This window comes from Mastigoproctus giganteus, chromosome 9 (genome assembly GCF_048544385.1).
Source record: "Mastigoproctus giganteus isolate SK-2022 chromosome 9, ASM4854438v1, whole genome shotgun sequence".
NCBI classification, from domain to species: Eukaryota; Metazoa; Arthropoda; class Arachnida; order Uropygi; family Thelyphonidae; genus Mastigoproctus; species Mastigoproctus giganteus.
The window spans coordinates 96722391-96750293 of NC_143583.1; the positions used below are offsets into that span (position 1 = coordinate 96722391).

General features: G+C 36.6%; 1 protein-coding gene across 1 annotated transcript in view; it reads left to right on the plus strand.

The window, feature by feature from the left end:
• Positions 1 to 27903, plus strand: part of Sec5 (exocyst complex component secretory 5) — a 444876-nt gene that overhangs the window by 364306 nt on the left and 52667 nt on the right. The window contains exons 22-23 of the mRNA XM_090380740.1: positions 125 to 266; positions 15984 to 16039. Of these exons, the coding sequence (XP_090236866.1) occupies positions 125 to 266; positions 15984 to 16039 (198 nt within the window). The remainder of the gene's footprint in view (positions 1 to 124; positions 267 to 15983; positions 16040 to 27903) is intronic.

Genomic DNA, 27903 nt, shown 5'->3' on the forward strand with positions numbered 1-27903 from the left:
ACAAATAATCAACTCCACAGTCAGGAAGGTTATGCTTGCTTTACTAACATTACATTATTTAATTAATATTTATATAACAGTTCATATATATATAATATTTAAATTGTATACAAATATCTTGCAGTGTACTCAAGCAAAGTTTAGGGAAGTTGAAAATAAATTGTTCAAAGCATATCTTGAAAAGAAGTGTGATCCAGTTGTTGGATCCATTGAAATCAGTATGTATGCTGGACAGTTTAACTGGGCAAGATGTCCAGAACCCTCAGGTAATGAAAAATTTACTTTTTATTTGCCCATAAATTTTATGATATCCATTATTAAACTAATTAAAGAAATCTCCCTTAATAGATTGCTAAGAATTCTTGTTTCACAGTATTTTCCTACTACCTTTTAGATATTGAGTAAATTAAATACTAATGGCATCCTAACTCATGATTGTATCACACATATAATGGGACAAAAATTCAATTGAAGAAGGATAGTTGCAGAATATACATGCAAAAATTTATTTTCAGCCAGAGGATGTTTGACTTTTGGGACAAATTTCCACCTGATGTTGTTGGAGGTGGGTGGTTTAATAAATTTAAGGAAAAATTAACAGGTTATTAGAGATGGTCAGATGAGTTTATTATTTATTTTATTATTTTTTTTTTTTTGCTGATGTATTAGCATTAACATTAGTAGGGGCATATGATGCAAGGAAGCAAACTTATACAGCATCAGCCCAAAAAAAAAAAAAAAAAAAAAAACCTTCCCATTTTACCCATCCATCGGGTCCAAAAGTTTGACCAGTTCTTCCTTGAATTTATTTAAGCTATCAACTTCCACAACAACAGATGGAAGTTTATTCCAGCAATCAACCACCTGCTGGCTAAAGGCAAATTTCTGCACATCTATTCTATAACTGTCTTTCCTCAATTTGAATATATGCCCCCCTCAGGTTCTTAATCTGAGCAAGAGGAGCAATCCCATCAGCATTGAGCTTGTTCAAACCATTCAAGGCCTTATATACCTCAGTCAGATCACCTCTCAGGTGCCTAGTCTCCAGATGCTGCAATTTGCTGAACTCAGCCATTCTTGGTAAGAGCAACCCTTTGTTCCCCTTACCAATCTTGTTGCCCTTCTCAGTACTCATTTCATCAGCTCTACATCCTTCCTAAAATGACACTTCTAGACCTGTATGCAGTTCTCAAGGTGTGGCCTGACAATTGCCTTATACAATGGGACAATCACTTCCTTATCCCTGCTGGCAAAATTCTTGTATACCATTGACAAAACCACATGAGCTGCTCTGGCAACTTGTCTGCACTGCTCAGAAAACTTCATATCTGACTGCACAATTGCCCCAGTTGTTTTTCACTCTCCACTACCCTGAGTGTAGTACCACACAGTTGGTATGTTACTCTGTGGGGGGTTACTGCTAGTCATATGTAGTACTTTGCATTTGTCAGTGTTAAACTTCAGTTGTCACTTCTCAGCCCATCTGCCCAACTTTTCTAGATCCTATTGCAGTAGCGTACTGTCATTAACAACCCTGCCAACCTTTGTATCATCTGCAAACTTGAACATTAAGCCTGATGTATACCTTCTTCAATACCATCGATAAATATAGAAAACAAAAATAGGCCCAACACCGAACCCTGGGGGACTCCACTAATAACATTAGTCTACGAAGAGCAGTGTCTCCATTGATTACCACCCACTCAACCATCCCTTTATCCATAGCAGCAATTTGCCCTTAATGCCATACTGCTCCAGTTTGTACAGCAGTCTTCCATGTGGAACAGCATCAAAAGTTTTCCTGAAATCTAAGTATATGATACCAAAATTATTTTTTGCATCCAGTTTCTTTGTGGACACATCATAGTATCCAATTAAATTGGTCAGACGAGCTTCCCCTTAACAAATATAAATGCTCTGTCTGAACTATAACTGCAGTCTTGTCTAGATGATCCTGCAGTGCTTCTTTAACCAGTGACTCCATTATTTCTCCTGAAACCAAAGTCAAAGTAACACGTTTGTAATTACTCGTGTCATCCTTTGATTCCCCTTCGTGAATTGGGGATACATTTTCACATGTCTAGTCGGCGATGTCCTCCTGTGAATCCAGGGATGCTCTCATAATTATTGCTAAGGGTTTGCTTACTTCCTTTGCTGCCTCCTTTAATATAACTGGATAGATCCCATCCACTCTGGGTGCCTTTCTGATGTTTAACTTCAACAATATCTTCTCTACTTTACTCTCAGTTATAAAAAATCATATAGTGCCCTGTTAGAGTGTGATAAAATTCTGGCCTCTGCTTCCCTACAGAAGCTATACAAGCAAGCTTATATATTCCTATATGTTATATAAGCTTGTTTCTTTGCATCATTTTTCACTACTAACATTATAAAATCTTTTATTATCTAAGATGTAATTGGTAAACAAATTAGCTGACAAGCCATCAACCTTATATCAATCCTCCTCAGCAGTAATAGAGGCTTAATTATGGTTGCCACCTCTCTCAGAATTCAGAGTATATAGATAGATCTCTCCCAGATTGCGCAAGACATTGTCCAGGAGGCCCAAATCTCCCAGAATCTACCAACTGAATAACATATCATTACAATTCATTCAAATAAATGTAAAATTAACATGCAAATGCTTAATTTTTTAGTAAGTTACTTATGTGCCTCTTAATAAAGATGTTGGGTTTTTAACTAATATCATTTAGATATTTCTTTATTGTTTAACTTGATCAAGTTAAAAAACCTTAAAACAAATGATTGAAAAAATGTCTTAATATTTTGCAGCATAAGGTAAGCACTCAAAGTGATACTCATTCTGTACACTGAGAAAAAAAAATAGAGGGAACCATGTCTAAGAAGTCATTAATATATGAAGTTTATACTTAATCTTGAAACTTAACTATATTTTTCTAATGTATAGGTTTGTGCTATAGTATCATGTTTATACGTAGCCAACTACTTAGTAGTTACAAAATTGGCATCATTTAAGTATATCTCATATTGTGAATGCCTTTACAACGAGTTGCCATGGTATTGCACTACCTCAAATAAGTAATGCTTCTCTAATAGAGAAGACTACTGTTACTTATTCTCAGTGGATGCCACCACCTAGACAGCACCATTTCAGAGCTTATTGGCTCTTCATCGGTGGTGGGCAGGTACCCAGTGTTGCAATGATGACAACTCAGTTGCAAAGTATAACTCCACAATATGAGAGATGCCTGATGGTGTACAGTAATTGAAAATTACATAATTTGTTTAGGGCAATAGCTTCGGGTTACAAAGAAGTTAACTAAAGTATATATAACGGATATACGTTAACTTCTTCGTAATCCGAGGCTGCTGCCCTAAACAAATTGTGAAAATATTTTTCTTTATTTATTACCCTTAGGACTCAATATCGCCTCGAGAAAACAAATTTAATATTTTTCTAAATTGAACGATGGATGGTTGAATGAACCAAAGATTAAAGGGTAGCTGGTGAAACGAGATGAGTTTAATGGTGAATGCAAGTTATGCAGAAAAGAAATCTCTGTTAAGCATGAAGAAAAAAGTGCACTAAAAATTCCCTTGGAAAGTATTACACAAAAGTCAGATATAAAATTTTAAAATGATTCTCAGTTGATCCAGTTTTATTCAAAGAAAGAACACCAATGGAGAAAACTTAGTTACTGCAGGTGAAGTTACATCTGATTACCATGGAGTGAAACACTATCATAGTTACAGCAGAGGGAATTGTATCAATATATTGTTTCCTGTCCTATTTATCGATTCCAACATTACAAGGCAATTGGATGCAACAGAACAAAATGTATAAGAATTTGTGAGATTATTCTGGCTTCTGCGGCCCAATTGCGGCTTTTACAAGATGTATCTCATTTAAAAATGTTTTCCATGGTGATTCTTTAATTTTAAAGGTGTAAAACAAGGTCATTGGACTTTTATCAAGATCCCAATGAAAAAAGTGCTTCTATTAAAGATCAGCTGATTGAGGTTTAGAGAAAAATCATCTTAACATCCAGTCTTTATATCTTCATTATCTGCTGATAATGCATCTGTAAATTTTGGTATGCACAGTTCTGTTTATCAAAAACTTCTTGTAGAGAATGGACATATTTTAAGGGAAAATTGTAAATGTCATATATTTCACAATTATGTTAAATGTGCATTAAAAGCACTTCCTTTTGATGTGGAGTTGTTAGTGATGAAAATATACAGTGAGTTTTCTACTTTTGCTAAGTACACAGAAAAGTTAAAATCATTCTGCAATTTCATTAATATTGAATATATGTGAATTTTAAAATGAAAGGTGCTAACTAGGTGGTTGTTGTCTCTGCTACCAGATATTCAAAGGGTGCTGTCAAACTGGAAAACTTTATGAGAGTATTTCTTGGAGGAAGGTGAAGATGAGTGCTTCCAAATAATATGGTAGACATTTGAAGAAAGTAATACACCTGCATTTTGCTATTCATATTTTTTGCAAAATATTTTGAAAATTTTTGAGTGTGGTGTTAAAATTTTGGAAAGTGAACATGTTACCTGTACAGATTTGCATGCAGTGATGGTGAAAATCTACGAAAAGACTGAAGATAGGAAAAGGTGGATTTTGTGGGCAGCAAACACAAGATATATTAAATTACTTAAAATATGTGGATAGATTGCAATTTATTATAAAAACAAATGATTTTTTTTCAAAGATGCCTAACTTATCTGGAAAAATGGTATGATTTTGAGAGATCTGGGTTTAAAAGCATGGATATATTATCAATGTAAAGGAAGATTGCATTGTAATTAGCTTGTGATGAAGATAAATATATGAAGACTTCTGTGCATTTCATGGCCTCCATGAAGTTGTTATGGCCAATACCAAAAGGGTATGACTTAAGATGGATTAATTTCTTTTCTAAAGTTAATGGGGTGTATTACTTTTCTTCAAATGTCTTCCACATTATTTGATTATTTGGGAGCACTCATCTTCACTTATTCCAAGAAATATGCTCTCCTTTAGTATAGTCATATGATGCAAGGTAGCCCTAGGCTTTTGCTGTGCTGGCCAAAAAAATAATAAAAATAATCGGTTAAAAAAAATAATAAATGGATTAAAAATAAAACAAACTATCTAAACTGTCTGACGTAAAACTAGATAGCATAATACGTATCACTGCATTTAGAAATCTGTTAGCATAGTGTATTAGTGTCAATTAATCAATTAAATTATATTTAAATGGAAATCATGTACCAGAGTAGAGCAGCAAAGCCATGGCTCGGGGGAGAACCAAAGGGGGTGATTCTCCAGTGCATCACAGTCTAAAAAATGTGCAACTTGTGACGCGTTTGCAGACATTTCTGGAACAGGACATGATCTAGCCAAGTAGGAGGTCTTTCTGCATGCTAAGTGCAGAGTGTGAAAAAATTAGGTGCAGACTCGGCATTCTGATGGGCATATATGGGAGTTTTAAAAGTAGGGTAGATGCCCTCGAAAGAATTACAATGGGGGGGCTCATCAAGCTCTCAGCTGCCCAAGTCAATGCCAGAGCTCACTCTTATGCATCAGGACACCACAGACCTTCCTGGCTGCCTGTTTACGCTGTTCAAAAAACTTCATATTTGCCCATATTATAACTCCCAGATCTCTTTCTAACCTTTACCTTTACTGCTTTTAATTCAACCCCATTAAGTGTATAATTTATTTTGGAGTTGCTGTTTCCCAAGTGTAAAACCTTGCATTTTGCTTCATTAAAACATAGCTGCCACTTCTCTGACCATCTTTGAAGTCTGTTCAAGTCATTGTGGAGGAGTGCTTCTCGACACTGATCATTAATGACTCTGCCAATCTTATGTCATCTGCAAGTTTTGACATCATACCTTCTATCCCTTCATTGATGTTATTTATGAAAATCAGAAAGAACAGTGGTCCAAGAACTGATCCTTGAGTTAGCCCCACTCCTGATGTTACACCAATCTGAAGAATATTCATTAATCATAACCCCTCTACCTTCTTCCCTGCAGCCACCCAGCAATACATCTTAGAATTTTACCAGTAATCCCAACCCTGTTCAAGCTTAAACAATAACCTCTTACAAGAGACCAAATAAAATTCTGTGTAAAGTCAAAATTGTTCCCTAAATCAAGCTCATGAATAACTGTGTCAAAATGGCCTACTAAGTTAGTTAAACACAATTTTCCTTTAACAAAACCATGTTGTGTGTCCTTTAGAATGCCATGACTATCTAAATGTTTCCTGGATGGCACTTTTAATCATTGCCTCTAATTTTCTGTTGCTGAAATCAGTCTAATCGGTTTGTAGTTACCAACTTCACTCTTAGACTTGCCTTTATGTATTGGCGATATGTTGGCACTTCTCCAATCCTAAGGAATCTCTCACTGAGTCCACAGATGCCCTCATATTTAACCTTGGTGGTTCTAAACACTTGTGGGCAGTCTCCCTGAAAACTACCGGTTATATGCCATCAACTCTAGGAGCCTTACTTGCCTTTATGCTCAAAAGGTTTCTAATAAATAGTCATCTGTAATTACAAAATCACTAATTTCATGTGGCTCAGCCTCTTCTCGGCATGAAGAGTTTTTCATCAGTAAAGACTGATGCAGAGTACCTATTCAATTCAATTGCAACATCAGCTGGGTTATCCAAGACTTTCCTGCATCCAGTGCACACGAGTCCAATCTGATTAGCTTTCTTCTTCATTGTATTCACATTTATGAATAATTCCTTGTCCCCATTCTTTGCTCTCTTAGCCAATGCTTACTCAAATGCAGCCTTGGCCTCCCTAGCCTTATTTGTGGAGGCGCCTCCGTAGCCAGGTGGGAAGGAGCAGTAGTGCGTAGCACACGCTTCTTGATTAGATTGGGGTTCGAGCCCGTCACCACCAAATACGGAGGATGCGGAAAGGTCAGGGAATGGCCACCGGATATTCCCGGAGCAATATGGCCTTAGTTGCTAATGCTCCTAAAAACCAAATAACAACAACAATAACAGCCTTATTTGTGGAACTATTACTGATCAACTTTTACCCATTGTAGGTGTCTGTACTTTTCATCACCCCATAATTGTCCCATGGTATCTTTCTTTTTCTGCTCTGTTTGACCAGACAGCTCTGATTTCATCCATTTCAGCATCCTCCTCCTGCAATATTTTCTTAATGGTATGTATGCATTCACAGCATTCGTTCATTAATAGATGGCATATAGCACCTTAAACTGTCAGAGTCCTCTCTTCTGAAATTAAATTCTGTGCCTTTACCTTTAACTACTGCAACGTCTTTCTTCATCTTCCAGCTGATGCCTGTGTGATCACTACCTGCCAATGGTTCCTGTATTTTAGGCCTTGTGATATCTGATTCGTGAGTAATAATGAGATCTAGAATATTTTTACCTCTAGTATTATCTCTGACATGTTGATACAAATAATAATCATGTAGTTTATTTAGAAAAATATTTCCACAAGGTCAGTTTCCCCTCCCACTTATTCCAATCAGTCTGGGGCAGATTCAGGTAACCTATAATAAGACATTCAAGCTTGCTTGCCCATCCCATTTGCATGTAAATACTCTCATCATATTCTTCACAATCTTCTGGTCTGTAGATTAATCTCACTCTCATTATACTTTTGCTTCGAACTAAATCACACCACACAGATTCTATGCTGGTACACGTAACTTCAGACTTAGCAAAAGCTCTTTTTGCACTCAGGCTGCTTTTGATAAGAAGCATGACATCACCACCCCTCCTATCTTACTTATCTTTCCTAAATAAATACATACCATTAGTGGAACTCGTCATTCCCAATTTCCAGTTGGCACCACTTTTCTGTTAGCCTTATTATGTCAGCATTATTTGTCCTAACCAGAAGTTCAAATTCAGCCATTTTATTGATGCCACTTCTGATATTACTGTAGACACAGTTAAGACTAAGTAATTTTCTATAGTTTTCTACTACCCTGACACATGCTTGAAATTATTTAGGTTTGTATCCCCAAAAATTTCCCCCTCATTTGAAACGTTGCTACCCTCAGAACATCTTATCAACATCGGTAGATGTGGCAACAAACAAGAATTCTTAAGCCAAGTTAGGCAAGCATACCATGCCTCTGTGTGATAGCCGATAGCCAATAAATGATCAAACAGAACAGAAAAATTCTTTTAATTTTTATTTTTGGACAGTATTTCATGGTAGAGGCATATCAACAGTAAACTCCCATTGTAGTGCTTTCTAGAGGACTAGCCCTAAAGAAAATTATAAGCAGAAAATTATAATCCCCCCCCCCTTTTTGTGACTTAATATTTTGGAAAATAACATTAGTTTTTCAGGGGGGGGGGTTGCCAGGTTTTATAAAGCAGTAGTTTGTATAGAAGTTAAAAGCTGCACACCCAATGTATTATGCTTTTTTTTTATCTTCATACTTTCTGTTTTTATATGAAACATAATAAATGTAGTATTTACCCTTGCCTTGTTTGGGCTGTGTGGATATGCATATTTAGGACATTCATGGATTAATCATATTCAGAGATGGTCAGATAAATGGCAACTGTGTTTTAATGCTATAATATGTATACAAGCATCATGCCTCTGTGAAATTGGCAAAAGGTCATCCATATGAGGAGAGACTTGTAATATTGATAGGTATCTTAGAAGGATCTAACTGCAATTTATAAGGCTTTGAGAGGTGATACAAAATGAATGAAGGCAAAATTTTTGTAGTATTAAATTATGCTAGAACCAGCATGCATAAATTCAAACTGTAGAATTATAGATCATATTGTAGTAAGTTCTACTTTAGACGGTAGGTTATTAATCATTAGAATAAATTGTATTCATAGGTAGTTGAGGCTTACAGCTAGGGCGCAGCAAAAGCATGGCTTTCTTGCACTATGATGAGTACAGAACTCTGTAAAGGCCAGAATGTATGTAGAGTGCAGGTTTGTGTCAGTGGATGTAGGGTTGTGTTGGTCTTCTGACCATTTAACCACAGGACCCTGCTGGTACCCCAAGTTGCCCATCACCACCATGTGAAGGTGAACCAAGCAGTGATCAGGGAAGAAGCTCTGGCTGTTCCGCCACAGAGTCGCCTGAGCTTTCCATGGTGGGACAAAAAAGAAAATTTTTGTTAAAACAGGAGCAGGTGGGGATAGTCAAACGAAGGAGTAAAGAGGGAAATAACAGGGGCAGTTCTAGCAAAGGCAGCTGCCAAAATGTTGGCCAAGGCTGAGTGAAACTAGAAACAAAGGAGAGGAGGGGTTGGGGGGGCAAAGATAAAGACATGGGCAAACAGCGTCCCATGTAGTTGCCAACTGGCATATGCCTGTGCTAGGCAAGCACTGGCAATCCCACATCAGTCAAGGCTGTATTTAATTACTTTGGATCCCTAATGGAGTTTGTGTGCAAATTGCCACAGCCCTGAGCTTGCACCGTCTCATTTCCCTGTATGCCAGGCACCATCTTGCACTTCTCTCTCCAGCCAAAGTCCTTGTTTGCATGAACACAAACTGCCACTCAACTCTTTGGCACAGCTCCACCCCTGATTACCTGGGTTCCCACTGCAGATATCTAAATAAGAGGCAAATTTGGAATCACCTATAATAAGTCATTCTCACTTGCTCATCTATTCTATCTGCATGTTGAGGCTCTCATCACATGTTTTGCAACCTTGTAGTCTGTAGTACTGCATTCCACTCTCATTTCACTTCAGTTGCCAGCTACATCACACCATACAGATTCTATGATGGTATGCATAAGTTCTGAGTCTGGGAAAGTTTTTGTCACATAGAGGCATGTTTCTGATTAAAAAAAAAAGCATGCCTCCTACCTTCATCCTTTTTTCTTGCCTACTCTTCCTCCTAACACTTTGCTGTCCCGGGGTGGTTTCCTTTTTTGAAATAAACAGATAATAATGAAACATTATCCATAGAGGAACTCATCATCCCTATTTTTGGACAACTAATGCTATTATTATTAGTATTAGTTGTTCTAACCATGAATTTGAATTCACTTAGTTTATTGACAACACTGCTGACATTACTGTAGACACAATTAAGACTATGTCTTTTTGTATTGTTTACTGCCCTAACACCCATTGAAGTTATTTAATCTTGTTTCTCTAGCATTAGCTTACAGTTTGTTTTAAATATTACTGCCCTCAGTACCTTTTTCCAATATCAGCTTTTGCAGCATATACAGGAACTCTCAATGTGGGAAATCATTTCTTTGATCTGTATCTTTAGATAAATGTGTATGTATATTACTTATCCTCTCCCAACACTAGCAGTTTCACTAAAACCCTTAAAGTTCTCCTCAGTGATTCTGACAAAGACAGATTCCTTCCACCAACTAGCAATGGACACACTGATAAAAATTTCCCCGGAAAAGCCTTACAGAATCCCTCCAGTCTTATTAAAATAAGACTTTTAATAAGACTGGATGATAATCTGCTGATTCAATTAATCCACAGAGCTTTCAGTATAGTCCTATATTTATCCAGTTCCCACACAAAAGGATGAAAGGGATGTACTAATGGAACAAAATCACAGATGTGTAAAGTAATGTCATAATGGAACAGAATCACAGCATCAAATGAAAGGTAACTAGCTAAGACAACAAACTGCAAGTGGCAATAAGGCTCACTTTACTACCTTGAAAAACTGACAGCCTGTTGGTAACATCATTGGTTATTGCTTTTGATAGATACACCATAGGTTCATCTGTCCTTATTACATAAAATTTTACCTGTTTCCCTGACAACAGGAACTCCCATGAAACTAAATCCCTTTGAATCAAAATAATATGCACTTAAGTATTCTGCTCTGAAGCCCAAATTGGGAATACATCCCTTGGATATTTTCAGCTACTCTCATGATTACCACCATGCTTTTGACTTGGGAACTAGTGATGAATCCATTCAAAAAGAACCACAAGACTTTATGTAAAACCTTTGTTATTTCTGTTCATTTATTTATAAGTAGGAAATTGATAAGTTTTGCTGCAGTTGTAATGATAGATAAATGCTTTTTTATTATTATTATTTTTTTTATTATTATTATTGCAACTTCTTGCTATTTGTTGTCTTAGCTAGGTACCTTTCATAGTGTTTTCTAGAGCTGTGATTCTGTTCCATTACAACATCCCTTTACATCCCTGTGATTTTGTTCCATTAGTACATCCCTTTCATAGAACTTTACTGCATTTCAAGGTTCAAGTCCTTTTCTTAACTGTTCTCTGTTAATCCTTGCTCTAAATTCCTTTGTTTTCACACATCAGTGCATGCAGCAGATATTCTCTCTGTAATATTATAAATCCATCTTCTATATAGTATGAATGAATACAAATAATTATCAGTGGAACGGATACTATCACCACATCCCTCAAAATATGGTTAGTCAAATAGTACATTCAACTTTTCAGCATGTGCTAGACAATAAATCTAGTTTGCATCTGTCTGCTGAAATTGTATAGTACTTAATTGTATTTATTTCTACTATGATTTCAGAGAACCATAGTAGAAATAAACCTCCCTGCCATTTCCATAAATCAGCATTATTATTAACAGGTGAAAAAATAACCCTGCACATATAATTAAATTCACAGGGCTCTCATTATTTTTTTACAGAATAGGCTTGTAGCAAATTTGTATGAAAATTATAAATGAAAAGTCTTTTCATAATGTCATTGATTTCGTATATTGAAAGACCATTTCAATGAGTTACTTGGTGCTGCGTTACCTATAACACTTGTTCTAAGAGAAGTATAATGCTATTTACAACGGTGACCCATCAATAAGTAATGCGCTATAAACTGTAACATCTTTATCTGAGATATTGTAACCATACTTCACATATATAAAATATAATCTTTCAACTTTGTGAAAATATCACTCAATGCATTTTCTCCAACATTCTTTCCAGGCAGTGAATGCACTTTGGTAAAAATCAGGAGGCTGAGATATTTACATTGATGTTTAATGTCAGAAATGAGTTCCATATCAGTCTCAAACACCTTACCATTTAGGTATGCCTTTAGTCTACCACACAAAAGAAAATCTGATGGGGCAAGGTCAGGACTATAGGGCAGCATTATACTCTCTTTCCCAATCGGCGATCTTTACAGTGTCATCTGCGCTATGTGCAGCTATGCATTATCTTGATGAAACTTGATATCCTGCTGATTCTTTTGGTTTTCAGAGCTGAATTAAGCTTTTCCAGGAACAAGCAGTATCTTTTTTTTGTTAATGGCGGTTCCACTTTCTAAGAAATCAGTAAAAATGATTTTTTGTTTACAGGTAATGTTGGGTGTGCCCATTTCATGGATTGTTCGTTAGTTTGTGTATTATAATGGAAGAGCCATATTCCATCATATGTGACAACTCCTTTAAAGCGCTCAGGACCACCAGCACCAACCTCTTTAGATCTCAAAAGATGTCATTCCTCGCAGCCATCATCTCTTGTGTGAGCAGCTTAGGCAACCACCGAGAAAAGATTTTTCTGTGCTTCAGTATGTTGATGATGGTCAAAACACTTCCCTTTGACATTTTCGCAGTGCCCATCACAGATCTGGTGGTTATGCACCTGTCATTTCAAATGAGTTAGCATTAGCAGCGACATATGATGCATCCCCTTCCTTCCTTCTAGAGTTTATATACATAAAGTAGTCTTCACTGTTTTTCTTTGCATCCTTTTCCAAAGATTTCTCGTAATCTGCCTTCGCTTGCCTAACCTCCTTTGTGACTTGATTACAGACTACCTTATATCTACCATAGGCTTCTGTGTCACCTGATAATGTATATGCATCCCATGCATTTTTCTTCTCTTCCACAAGTCTCATTAGTTCATCTGACATCCATTTGGGCCTAAACCTTGAATACTATTTTTTAGTTGGTATGAAAAGCCTAGTAGATTTCAAGAATAATTCCTTGAATGCTTCCCATTTAGAATTTTCTGTTGGTATCATCATCAGTTGGTCCCACTGTACAGAATTTAAAAACGGTTTGAGACCACTGTAGTCACCTTTACGAAAGCAAAAATCCTTTCCTTTGCCCCTGATAGTACTTACAACTTTAGGTAAATCTCACATCAGTACACTGTGATCACTGCCACCTAGTGGTTGCTTTATCTGCAAATTCTTAATGCATGAATAATCACTGCTGATAATCAGATCAAGACTCCCTCTGGTTGCCTCTCGAACATGGTGCTGTAGAAAATAATTATTCAGTAAATCCAGAAAAGTCTTGCTAGTGTGTAAGTGACCAATCCACAAGTTCCAGTCAATATCTGGGAAGTTAAAATCCCCCATTATAAGACATTCTGATTTACTGGCCCACTCTGTTTCTCTGTACAGTTCTTCATTGTACTCATCAGTCATTAGGCCTATAACACACTCCTACCATAATTTTTGCTTTTCCATTGCTTATTTCACACCAAACTGACTCAACCTTGTACTGTCCACTAATGTCAACTGGATGCACGGCATTAGATTTTGTGTTTCTTAACTAAAGCATAATCCCTTCGTATCCTGCCTATCCTTTCTGTATGCATTGTACTCCCCAAATTCGAATTCTGCATTCTTTATATCTGTGTGACACCACGTCTCTGATACCCAACAATATCCGCCTTTGATATCCTGACCAGCGCTCTCTCAGATTTATTTACTATACTCCTAGCTTGTAAGCCATGCACCTGTTCTTACTTTTAGTTACCCTAACACAGCCCATGTATTTACTTGTTTCATGATGACTCCCAGCAGTTCTTGAAATCCCCAACACTCACTTTCCATGCTGTTGCTCATTCCAATAGAGGCAATGAAAGAATCACTTTTACCTCTGCTTACAGCTACTGTAAATCTTTTATTATTATTTTTTTTTTTTTTTATTAGCCATATGGTGCAAGGATGCCGAGGCTTATACTGCACCATCCAAAAAAAATAAAAATTCTGAATTACCTTGAGAGAGAGAGACAGAGACAGACAGAAGTAGAAGGCAATCACCAAGAAAAGAAGAGAAGAATGATGATATCCAGCTCAGGACTCTGGGTGTGCCAAGCCCATACTCACAAGATGTGAGCCCCTGGGGTTCTGTGAATCCTCCTAAGCTAGCAGGGTTTTGACCCACCTAACATTGCCTTGATCGCATCAGCAAATATTCTTGCACCCTTTTTTATTTACTGTATTTTCCGGCTTATAAGACACACGGGCATACAAGGTGCACCCAGTTTTGGCCACATATTTTGGAAAAAATAATAACCCTTCTATTATCCTTCGATACTGTTTACGGTGAAACTAAGAAGCGATCTTTTACCGACTGATGTAAAAAAATATGGTGACATGGCGTGATACAGGACGCAAAAATTAAATATGGTAATATATTTTTCTCAAAATAATGGTATATGCTTGGGTAAATGTTTAACCAATAATGAAATGTTTGTTTCTGAAAAAAGCTGACAGAAGTAACATAACAGAAATTCTTACTCACCCTAAGACAAATACGGGCATCACTTTCTCTTTGTGATCGGGAATTGAAAAATCCCGATCCAGTCTAATTAGCCCGCCATACCATAAAAGCACGAGATCATATTATAGAGGAAGCAAACACATGGGAAAATGAAACAAGTTTTTACTTACGTCTGATTGTGAGATGCATATCACGCAGATTTCAACAAATTTTCCACGAAAAAAAGATTACTGGTATGTATTGTTGCCATAGATTGTAACCACTGATAATTGTTAAAAATATATTTCAACAGATAAATCTTAAGTAAAATTGGTGGGAATTTCAAAGGGAAGTTTTCAGAACTCAGTTTACCGGCACTGCGTCATCGAAAATGCATTTCCGGTAGTCTTTAGGCTTAATCTGACATTGACCATATAAGACGCAGGGTGATTTTCCGAGTATTTCTTCGCGAAAAAAACTGCGTCTTATAAGCCGGAAAATATGGCAAGTGTATCCCACCCCTGTAGAAGCAGTCTCTCCTGTTAACAAGCACAGACCACTCTGAGAAAAATTCTACCCCACGAGCCTTGCAGTCTTTCCAGGGCCAAACTGATTGACAAAGCTCTCATCATATACTCCCTCCTATTGTGTCTGGGCAGATTTGTAGACACTTTCAAATTCAACCCTAACTTGCAACTTTTTTTCAACATTGACCTGTACTTGTTAAGTAAGTCTGCAGATATCCGACACTGAACATTGGTCAATGAGCTCTTCGTTATCGCTGTTTGTGACAGTTTTTGGTCTTCTGGTCCTTGGTTTTTCAGTATCACCTTCCTGAAACTGTTGGAGTCACCTCTGGGCTTACTTCAATTAATTGTCTGCTCCCCATAGACTGCCAGGAGTTTATGATGGATAGATGTGGCTGACTGATCACCCAATTTGAACAGGAACTCCATCACACACCGTTGGCGGAAATGGCTGTCACTTTGTTCATCCGACACCTATGGCAGTGCGTAGCACACGCTTCTTGATTAGACCGGGGTTCAAGCCTGTGACCACCAAATACGGAGGATGCGGAAAGGTCAGGGAATGACCACCGCATATCCCCCTCCCCAGAGCAATATGGCCTTAGTTGCTAATGCTCCAAAAAAACCAAATAACAACAACTTTGTCCATCCCTATCTTGAGATCTAAAAATACTAGAAAAATTATATTAGGTACATTAATGGATAATTGGTAGTACAACAAGTGTACATCATAAATTCTACCCTTTTCTGTAAGCATGTGAATGTGTGTGAGTAAGTCTGGATTACTTATTGATCTACTCCTGTATCATTGGAAATATCTGTCTATCCCAGAATGGTTATTTTAGTGGTTATTGCTAACTCATATGTAGGAGGTCAGGCATTCCGATGGCTTCTTTAATTTCCATACAGATAAGTATAGATCTCTTTCAAACTGATTTTATCAATTTAGAATTTTATGTAACTTTTTCTTTGAAAATTACCTTTGATGATTGAAATAGTGATTACTGTTTGGTAGGTGTAAGCATCTATATTAAGGAAACTATAATGAACATTATTGAAGTTCATGCTGAGGTAAGCAATTTTTAATGCTATTCTATGTTTTGAAGTCTAGTGAAATAAAAGAAAAAAAATACTATGTGATTTTGAAAATTACTGTATTTAGATAAATCTCAACAATTGAATTTTTATAAAAAACACAAAAAAATTTTTTAATACCCCATACTAATGGATGAAAATATTCTTTTTTGCTCTAATTTAGTTCCTTATATATAATATTACTCCTTTGTTTTATGAAATTCAACATAAGCTTACTTTGGGGTGTAGTGTAGTTCTGAGGCTGCATGTGTTTTTACAAGTATATACTACACAAATGTACAGCCGATCATAACTGAGTGCAATTGTGTGGCTGCTGTAATGGTGAAGCTATGCTGTCAACACGTGTCTTGCCATGGGACTATCCTGGAATAGAAACTTTACTTTCAGCCCTCCCCCGGCAATAAACCCAATAGATTATTTTCATCTGAATATTAAATATTGGAATTTTGAACCCCTGTTTCAACAGCCTTGGAATATTTCAAGCTTTTAGTAGTACAATAAAAAATAAATGCAATTATGCAATTATTTTTATTATAAATATATAATAAAACGATCAGTAAACCTGAAGTTCTGGAACTTACCTTCCAGCTGCTTATGTGTTAATGAATGAGATTAATTAAAAAGAGATATGGGTATTAAAAACTGGTTAAAATTAAATTGCATAGAGGAAAGTGCACCTTACTCAATGCTTTTCATATGGGAGTTCCTATATAAAATCACTGTTGAAACAGGAGTCTGAACAGGGAACTTTCGAGTCATTGTTAGTTAGTTCATAATGGTAAGGAAGGAAGGAAGGAAGGAGAACTTTTATATATGCATTTCTAGTTCCAGTGGTGCAATCCAATCGTGTGTTGGAAATTTTATGTTATTTAGATTCCATGCTAGTGAAAAAGTTGTGTGGAGTTTAGCATTAAGAACTGAAAACTGTATGTTTTGATTGAACCATTCTATTGCAAGTGGGCGCCTCCGTAGCCAGGTGGGCAGAAGCAGCAGTACGTATCACACGCTTGATTAGGCTGTGGTTCGACCCCGTGACCACCAAATACGGAGGATGCGGAAAGGTCAGTGAATGACCACCACATATCCCCGGAGCAATATGGCCTTAGTTGCTAATGCTCCTAAAAACCAAATAACAACAACAACAATATTGCAAGTGCTTCAAAGGTGGTTAACATGTAACTGGAAGGTAATTTTACTAGTGTTATTGCCAAATAAATTTTCAGTTGTTTGACAGGTGGACTTGGATGCATTGGCTGAGTTCAGTTGCATGGTACTATATATGTAAGCTGGCTTTGTGATAATAAGCTCTGCTATTTGAAGCATCAGATTTAACTGCAGTGCTGCTGTAATGCATTTCATTCTTGTTGACAGTGAATTAAATATACTATGTTATTGATGTCTGAAATATTACCGTTGAAAACATATTTATAGTTGTTAAAGTATGCACTCATTTTATTATAAAGTGAAAATATTCAGTGCCGAAAAATTTGTTTATGAGTTGTCTAGCTAATTGACTATGAGATAGGAGGATTAATTTTGGGTTTATAAACAACTGTTTTATTGCAGGGTGACTTTCTAATCTATTTCTTACTTCGGGTATATGGTATTTTTAATAAGACTGTGAATATTTCCTTTTTAAGAAGGCATTAGTTAAGTATTCCAATTCTGTTTGTAAATAATTCTCATAATGACAGTATTTTATTGCATTGTAGATTTGTGTAAAGAAGATTTTTTAACACTATGTGGGTGTTATGAATAAAAATATAAAAATTTCCTGGTGTATGTCTTAACTGTAAATATAAGTTTTTAATCGTTTATTATCCTTTAAAATCCTTAAGTTCAAGAAATTTATGCTATTGCTTTTTTTAAGTCCGAGTGTATATTTTAACCTCTGATGAACATTGTTAAATTTTAGAAAGAGAATATCTGTGGCTTGCTTGTTAGAAACCATAAGGATATCATCAACATAACGAATAAATAATTTAACTGTAGGGGGAAATGGATTAAGGATGTGGCCTTCTATGGAAGCTAATTAGATTTCTTTCTGAAAGTAGGGCTGAGATACCTAGACCCATTGGGAAGTCCATATATCTGTAAATATCCATGTTAAAATTAAAATGCTTGGCTTAAATGAGGAAGATGTAAGTGTGATATTGTCTGTGGAGAGTGCAGTGCATTGTTTTGAATCGATATTGTGTGTAAGCCACCCTTTTAATTTAGATAATGTGTAATGTAGATAATGTTTAATTTAGATGTGTAATGTCTCTCTCTATTATATCTAGTATAGTTCTAGATAATGATGCTAAAATGTGTGTCCAATATTTCGATATCACTAATTAAAGAGTGGACATGGGCTGTATTCTGTACTCTTAAACTTTGAGAGGGCACCTCCATAGCCAGGTGGGAAGGAGCAGCAGTGCATAGCACACGCTTCTTGATTAGACCGGAGTTCGAGCCCGTCACCACCAAATACGGAGGATGCGGAAAGGTCAGAGAATGACCACCGCATATCCCGGAGCAATATGGCCTCAGTTGCTAATGCTCCTAAAAACCAAATAACTAACTAACTAACTAACTAATGCTCCTAAAAAAATAATAAAAAAAATAAAAAATAAACTTTGAGAATTTTGTTAGAGGTGATATAATTTTAACGATGTAAGAGAAATGAATAATGAATGCAGAACATCTGTAGTAAACAATAAGTCAAAGTGATTATTTGGTTGATGTAGTTTAATATATGTGGTATAATATTGTTCCTGTTGCATATAGATTGTAAAGTGCATAAATTAATTTAATTTCTTTTTTGCTGTGTAAAGTTGTGAAGAACTTGTCTATTTTGCTTTTAATTTGATTTATGGTGTAATTACTTATATTATCGATTATGTACACGTCTTGGTCTTGTTATATTCTGACTTATCTAGAATTACTATATATATTACCTTTATGAGCTTTCTGTATTATTTCAACAACTAAATAGTTTCTTCAGACTATTTAGTTGTTGTAAGGAAATGTTAGGTGCTGTAATCATACTCTTATTTATAATTGTGTTTGTTGTGTGAATTATTTTGTTTTTATTGGGATGATTATTTAATTTTACTTTTAGTTCAGCTATGCAATTCATTATAGGATGTTGATTGCTTCTTAGGTCAAAATTTAATCCATATTCTAATGCTCATTATTTGTAAAATTTTTGGACAACAGATTCACTACTGATGTGGGGGTGGTAGTTTTTTATATTTGGTGGTGAGAGTATTCCATTTCCATTCATGTCTATTGGAAATTGTGTAATGTGCTGTGTTAGTGCACTTTTATAACTTATAAGTTGATTATAACTTATGAAGTTTCACATGCTGATTTAGACATTTAATTTTTAAATACGTATATGTTTTTGAAAATGAAAATGGATTTGTTCAAAAAGGCTGGATTTATCATGATATTTCTTTGTAAGTTCAAGTTTAACTATGGCAAAGCAAGCAGTGCTGATTATACGTAGATAACCAAGAGTCCAAACAGGGAATTTTCCAGCCATTATCAGTTGGTTAATAATAGTAAGGAAGGAAGGATAATTTTATATATGTGTTTCTAGTTCCCATGGTCCATTTCTTACTATTATGAACCATGACAATGACTTGAAAGTTCCCTCTTTGGACTCTTGGTTCAACAGTGATTTTGTATAGGAACCCCATAAGATGAGCATTGAGTAAGGTGCACTTTCCTCTATGCAATTTAATTTTAACCGATTTTTAATACCCATTTTTTCCCCCCATATTTTTGTTGTCATTTTCACCATCAGATAACCACTTAAGACTGTCAATAACATTAATATATTATAAATATATAATAAAAAAATAATTACACTTTTTATTATATTAATTAATGTAGTGCCCTGCAAATCCAAATTATTTAACAAATTAAATCTTGAATCAAATGGGCATTGCATAACATGTAAGGTGCATAGAAAGGAAGTCCTCTAATTTTCTGCTACACATTGGTGTAGCAGAAAATTAGAGGACTTCCTGCAGAACTGACCAGAAGGCATTCAATCCCCAAGAGTAAGGATGAAATCCTCTTGAGGGATAGACCTTTCTTATGAAGGAAACCAGATGGTCTTACTGTAATGCATGATTTTTTGCCACTGAGTAAGTAGACTAAAATAAAATCTCTCATATAGAAAATGAATTTCTCTCTCTCTCTCTCTCTCTTGCAACTTTCAACAGAGCACTTCAGCAAAAAATGTATGCGATTTAGAAAAGTGAATGTCCCTGAGAATGTAAAAAAATAAATTGATAAGTATTTCTAGAAAGTAAATGCAGCATTTCAACAATTCTATCTTGGGCAATTACTCCATTAGCCACGGCGCCTCTGTGGGCAAGAGCAGCAGTGTATAGCACATGCTTCTTGATTAGACCGGGGTTCGAGCCCGTGCCCACCAAATATGGAGGATGCAGAAAGGTCAGGGAATGACCACCGCATATCCCCGGAGCAATATGGCCTTAGTTGCTAATGCTCCTAAAAACCAAAACAACAACAACCATTCCCCCAAGATCTAACATTAAGCGATATTTAGATGCCTAAATATTGGTAATATTGATGCCTAGGTAAAACATTAAGGAACATTAGGTCAGTATTTTCCTTTGTAATTTCTACACTTGCACTAGACCATGAGAGTTTCTCACAGTCTAGTCCAAGTCCAGTTTCTCAGTCACATAGACATTACAAGAAATTCTATTAAATAGTTCGATATAGAGGCAACTTATTATTATTACTTAAAAAAAAAAAAAAAAACCCTCTTTCTACTTTTATGGTCATTTCCACCCTGTGAGGGGTACTGGTACCAGGTACTATTATTATTATTATTATTATTATTATTATTGTTTACTGTTGGCCAAGGAACTCTCTTACTATCTTACAGGTGTTCAGGATTGTGGCTTTCTGGAGTTTCATGTAAGTGTTTGCTGAGAGGCCTACTGTTGCTAGGTTCTTACTGAGGCTCTTTAGCACCATGCAAGTGGTTTACACAATGATTGGGATGGTCATTACATGTTCCATATGTCACATATCTTTGATTTCCTGTCTTAGGTCAGAGTACTTCTTGATCTTTTCCTGGTATGTTTTCTGGAGGTTCTGGTGTTGGGCACTGCTATGTCAATCAGATAGAGAGCCATTTCCTTCTTGCCAATGAGGGTTGTGTCTGGCTCATTGTGCGGGATCATCTTGTAAATTATGATGTTACGGTCCCAGCGTAGTCTGTGAGCAGAGGTCGCTAGTCACAAACTATATGCCTTATTACAAGTATGAGCCTCAGGCTCATACTTGTAATATGGCAACCTTTCTTTGATCAGCTGGTATTTTTGCGCCAGCTTCTGATGTATTATCCTGGCTACCTGGTCATGTCTGCGAGTGTACTGTGTGGGTGATCACACTGTATCCTGCAGTGATGTGCTGGATTGTTTCTGGGACCAGGTGGCATCGTCAACATGTCATCTGTTACTCCGGAGTCCTTGGCAATGTACTTCCTGTAGTTCCTGGTGTCGATTACCTGGTCTTGGATGGCAAGCATGAATCCTTCAGTCTCAGGGAAGGACTTCCCTTTCTGAGCCAAGCTTTGGAAGCCATCTAATCTATGTAATCTTGATGGAGGTCATTATAGTGTCTGCCATTGAGTGTCTTCTTTGTCCATCATTCTGTCTTTGTTTCTTCTGTATGTGTGGATGTGGTCCCCTTGTCAAGGTTGAGTACTGTTTGTTGATCTTTTGTCGTTTGATAGATTGGTGCTGTATTTTCCTGGACGTAATCCTGCAGGTTCTGAATTGCCTTCTCTTGTTCAATGAGGTCAGTCAATCCCCTCCCTCCTTCTTTACGGGCTATGGTCAGTCTCTTGATGGCAGACTTCAGGTAGTGTTGGCATCTCTTGGTCATCATTATCCTGCCACTCACTATAATTTCTTGTAACATCTGAGAAACTGGTTAAATTAGACTTTATTAAAATAAAATATATATATATATAAATAAAGCACTAAAACAAATATAAAATAAAAGCATTAAAATACACCATAGAGGATAAAATAGTAGCTTTTTGGGCGAGGTGTCCCTTCATCAGCTAGTTAGTGTACTGAGTATATATACACTGGGTAATATAACTGAAGATGACTGAGCATGATCATAAAACCACAAATACGGTGCTGGTGATGCAGTACCATACATGGGTAATGGACACAAGTGCTCAACGCACTGTACAATGGCAGACTCCATAATGGGATGTATATGAACTCCCCTCTTGTAATTCATACTATGGCTAAAGTTAACTATGTGGAGCGCCTCAAGCCACGAGTGCTGGTGGTAATCACGTGAGTAGTCGACAGTTTCAATGTTGCAACGGGCATGAAGGTTGTTGCTCAACTCAATAATGTTCAACAACAGCAGTGCACTCAAAGTTATATTTCCCAGTGTATATATATATATATACACACACACACACTCAGTACACTAACTAACTAACCTCGCCCTGAAAGCTACTATTTTATTCTCTTTATTTGATAGTATAAAACAGAGCTGTGATGCTCAATACGTTTTATGTTGATTTCAATATTTGTAAAAGAATAAGAGAAGTTTACCTCAATATGATACAGTCTGTCCTCGTATAGCACGATAGTTGCGTTCCTAGAAACCCTCGTGCAATGCAAAATCGTGCAATATAAACAACAGGCCCTATGGGAAAAGTAGGGTTAGGTGCCGACCACCCAAGATTGAACACACATTTGGAACCAAAACATTACCAAACACAATAAATAATCGGGTAATTTTAATCGTTATAAAATACTTACGTATTTTATAACGATTAAAATACGTAATAAAAATAATATTATATTATAATAAAGTATTTTAAGTATTTTTTAATACTAAAAAAGTATTTTTTACGGATAAAATACGTATTTTATTCGTAAAAAATTTATTATATTAAATAAAATAGTCGTAATAAAATACTTACATATTTTATAATACGTAAGTATAAATTATAATACGTAAGTCGTAATAAAATATTGCTAATGCTTTTGCTTCTATCGTAAGCAAACTTGCTTTTTGTTTGATTTTCTATCCAAAGAGATGACAGGCGTTCCATCTCTTCCAATTCTTTGTCTTAATCTAATGGATTTTAATTACACTTTGAGTTGTTCCCGCTATGAAAGTTTTTATTTTCTCTGCATTCTTTGTAATTCTCCGCGTTGCCTCATTTAGGTCTGTAGCACGTGCAATATCACATGGTCTTTCATTTCGCTCAAAGCGTTTCACAATTTCATATTTTTTCTCTATCGACAGAAGCGGACTGGCCATAAGCCTTACGGGGAAACCACGGTGGGCCGGAGGCCGGTGTGATTTTGGCCATAAACCGTAGTATGAGGCCACTATAAATATTCCCGGGTAAGAATTTTTGACCCAGTCCGCCTCTGTTTATCGATATTGCTTCTTTTTTTTTCTCTCTGAATCTGCAGTGTCTTAGCCAGGATGCTTCCTTTTCACACCTTTTAAGTATTTTACTAATTTTTAGGGAATAAAGCACAATTACAAACGAGGTGGCACGCTTGATACACAGAAACAAAGCTGTGCGCGTGTAGCAACTGAATAAACAACACCGTAAAGGCCGAGATACACTATTAACACCTCACATTTTACTAAAGCACATTTCTGGAGGTTACTACCATAAAACAATAAAAACAATTTCCAGTTTCGTTTCTGCTAGTGGAATCTGTTATAAACTGGTAGTAAACTCCATCTAATTGCATTTGCGATTATATCGATAGCTGGAATTGTGTTGGTTTTTACGTTATTATGGTGAAATGTGTTTCCCTTTCACTGATATAAAACACATAAATACATTTTCAGAATCTTCTTCATTCCTATCGTGTTGCGTTCGGTTGGGGGTGATTCCGCGTTCGACTGCCATTTCTTGTAAACACAAAGGCGAATCGTGTATAAGCGAATTCGGTTCGTGTTATATAAGATAACGTTCCCCTATTTATAAATCGTGTATGATCGAATTCGTGTAATGCAAACACGTGTTATACGAGGACCGACTGTACATAGAACACTTCCGTATGATATGCTCCAGAAATTAAAACTAATATAACATTACAGTAAAAATTAAATTAAAAAATCAATTGAACACAATTAAAAATCAATTGAATGCAATTAAAAATTAAGTAAAAATTTACAGAATTTAATGAAAATATTAGAAAGGAAGGAAAATATTAGGAAGGAAAATCGTTTTGCAATATTTTCTTTAAATTCTTTTAATTAATTTTTAATTGTGTTCAATTGATTTTTTAATTGTTTTCAATTTATTTTTTACTGTAATGTAATATTTTCAATTTTTTCATTTAATTTTTACTGTAATGTAATATTTTCAATTTTTTCATTTAATTTTTACTATAATGTTATATTCATTTTAATTTCTGGAGAGTATCATACAGAAGTATTCTATGTATCATATTGAGGTAAACTTCTTTTATTCTTTTACAAATGTCCTCTTTATTGTATTTTAACACTTTTATTATATTTTAATACAGTCGAACTTGGTTATAACGAGCATCAAGGAAACGACAAAATTTTCTCGTTATAACCACTATATCAGTGATGAGTTGAATCCACCTCCTATTATATTTTCAATTCTTAATAACTTGATAAAAAGATAAGAGTCAAAAAACAAAAGAAATATTAGAGAGAAAAAAAACCTACATATTATTTGTATTTGTATGCATGCATTCGGTTTTTAAATCGATCCAGCCAACCATTACATACAAAATCGTTGCGTCCAAACTGTTGAGCAATTTTTTCTGCTCGAGCCTTCAAGGCCAGACTGTCTATTGAAAATCCAGCACTTCTTTTTGTAACGAACCATTAAAGCAATGCTTCATCAACGTTTGTAACCTCACACTTTCTAAAAAAAAATTTTTTTTTTTTTTTTTTTTTTTTTGGTTATGTTCTTTTCCAGTGCCGATATGTAAACATGTTTATTCTTCCACAATGTCGATACTGTTGAAGAGGACAAAGAAATCTTTTTACACACTTCAACATTTTTTGCACCACATTTTAACTCCTGAATAATTTCGAATTTTTCGCAAATTGAGAGACACTCTTTTGTTAGTAGACACATTTCTGAAGGAAAGGTTCATTTCTAACTGATTTTACTTTAAAATAACAGTAAAGTGATCTGCATACAAAGTTCTTAGAAATCCCATTTCCAAAATTCTTAGAAGTCCCGAAATAATTAACCCCAGGGGCTCACATGTGGTGAGTATGGGCTCGGCATGCCCAGGGTCCTGAGCTGGATATCATCATTCTTCTCTTTCTTGGTGATTTCTTTCTATTTCTGATTCTCTCTCTCTCTCTCTCTCTCTCTCTCTCTCTCTCTCTCTCTCTCTCTCTCTCTCTCTCTCAGGGTAACTCGGGAATTTTTTTTGGCTGGTGCAGCATAAGCCTCAGGTTTCCTTGCACCATATGGCTAATAATAATAAAATTTAGGTTCAACGACTACAAGACAATCTGTAAATAGGGTAATGCGACAAGCGGAATGCCAATGCACTATTGTATAGCCTCCATGACTACCAAACTACTACTACCCAACTACCAAATGGAACCATCACGGACCAGGTACTGTCATTGCGCCTGGACCTGGAGGATATCATGCTCCAAAAGGATAATCGAATCACTACTGCAGTTAGAGGAGAAATTATCCGTGTGTGGTCGAAAATGGAGCACGTGCTATCAAATTTGAATGTGGAACACGAGAGAACCAAAGCGAAACTCAACGCCTTTCTAGATAAAAGGGTGAATGAAAATACTACAGCACCCCTTACGCCCAAGCGCTGAGGACGATTCCACTGGATACAACTACCACCAACAAACTAACGGATCATCATCAGAAGAAAACGCTTCTCAAAGAACCTCACTTTGTCCTATTGAAAGCTACAAACAACTCATCGCTAGACTCGAGCGAATCAGTTAAAACTCTTGTGGTTCAGCAGCTTGCTCACGACTAAAAAACAGCTAAAATAAAATCCATCAGGAAAACTAGAAACACTGGTGTCATAATTGAGGCTGCAACAAAACAAGAGGCCCAGGCAATAATTTCTAATTCTAGAATTAGCTCCCTCGGTCTAACAGCAGAATACCTCAAGAAGAAAGGCCCATCAATTCTTATTTTTGACTTGGACAGGGAAATTACTCCAGACAGCATCACTGAAGAAATTTTACACAGGAACATTCAAGACTCGACCCAAGAAAAAAGAGACAAGGAGCACATAAAACTAAAATACTGCACCAAATCAAAGTCTCCCAACCTTTGCAGTTAGGTAGTGGATCTCTCTCCACAAGCGTAGAACCAGCTAAAACTTCAAGACGGGATCTTTATTGGTTGGAGCAGCCACCACTTCAAGGAACATGTGGCTGTTCCTAAATGTTTCAGATGCTGTCGTTTTGGACACACCACCCACACGTGCACACAGACGGATCCTACCTGTGGGCATTGTTCCCAAAAAGGGCATCATTATAGCAGTTGCCCAAACAAATCATCTGCTCCAATGTGCAAACTGCAAAGCAGTAAAACTGGATGCATCCCATTCAATCAGGGACAGCAAATGTCCTATTTACATCAAGGCAAAGCGAAACCAACAACTGAAGACAAGACCGACTATGGTAGTAAGGCCTAAGCCATTCAACAACAGTGTTATTAAATTTATACAACTTAATGCTCAGCGAGCACGTGCAGTAGCGGCGGAAATAAGGAAAAAGGCAGATGAAGAAAACATTGATATATTACTACTGCAAGAACCATACACCCACTCCAAGAAAGTTAGAGGCTATCCTCTCACATATAAAATAATTCAAGCAGATGATGATACTCCATGGGCTGCCAAAGTCATCCGGAACCCGAACATAATGGTCACCAAAATCTCTTCTCTCTGCACAGGTTGGGCAGTGTGTGCCCATGTAATTGGCCCCTTAGGTGCCTTCTATTTAATATCACTCTATTGTAGACCCAGTCAAGACATCGGCCCAGCTATTGACTACCTAAGAACTGCTACCTAATGCTAAAATCATCCTGGGAGGGGGGGGGGATGTTAACTGCTGTTCTCCTGCTTGGCACAGCCTCACCGACCTGGTTGCCATAATGGGCGGCTTTTGGAAGACTTTCTAGCCACCTCACCATTTAACATAATAAACAGGCCCAATAACCTTCCAACATTCTCCAGTACTATGTGGGAGTCTACAATAGACATAACAATTGCTACAAGATCAATCTCAAGTAAGGTGTCAGGGTGGCAGGTCAATGAAGCCTGGACCACCTCCGACCATAGAGCAATTACATACAGCCTCACAAGAAATATAGAATCAACTCCTACTCCGCACTACGATATCAACCGCCATGCCATCAGCAAAGCCAATTGGGAGCTGTTCACCACCTCTCTCCAGTCAACAATCATGGATCACCCTTCTGATATCCTCTCCCTGAATCCCGAGCAGCATCAAAAGCTTGTCACTGACATCATCACCCTCTCCTGCAATCAATCTATGCCCAAGAAAAAACCTCTTCCAAGTGCTGTACCATGGTGGTCTCATGAACTCGAACGCCTACACTGGACTGTTCATAACAAGAGGAAAGCTTTTTGGAGAGCTCGCACCTCGTGGCCAGCTACTGATGTGGAAGCCCTTCGTGAAGACTACAAGAGGACCAGGAACCAATACACTTCCATGATCAGGCAGCGAAAAAGAACTACATGGGAGCAGCTGGTTACCACCACTGGTAACTCGGACCCTTGGGGAGTGGTGTACCGAGTTACTAC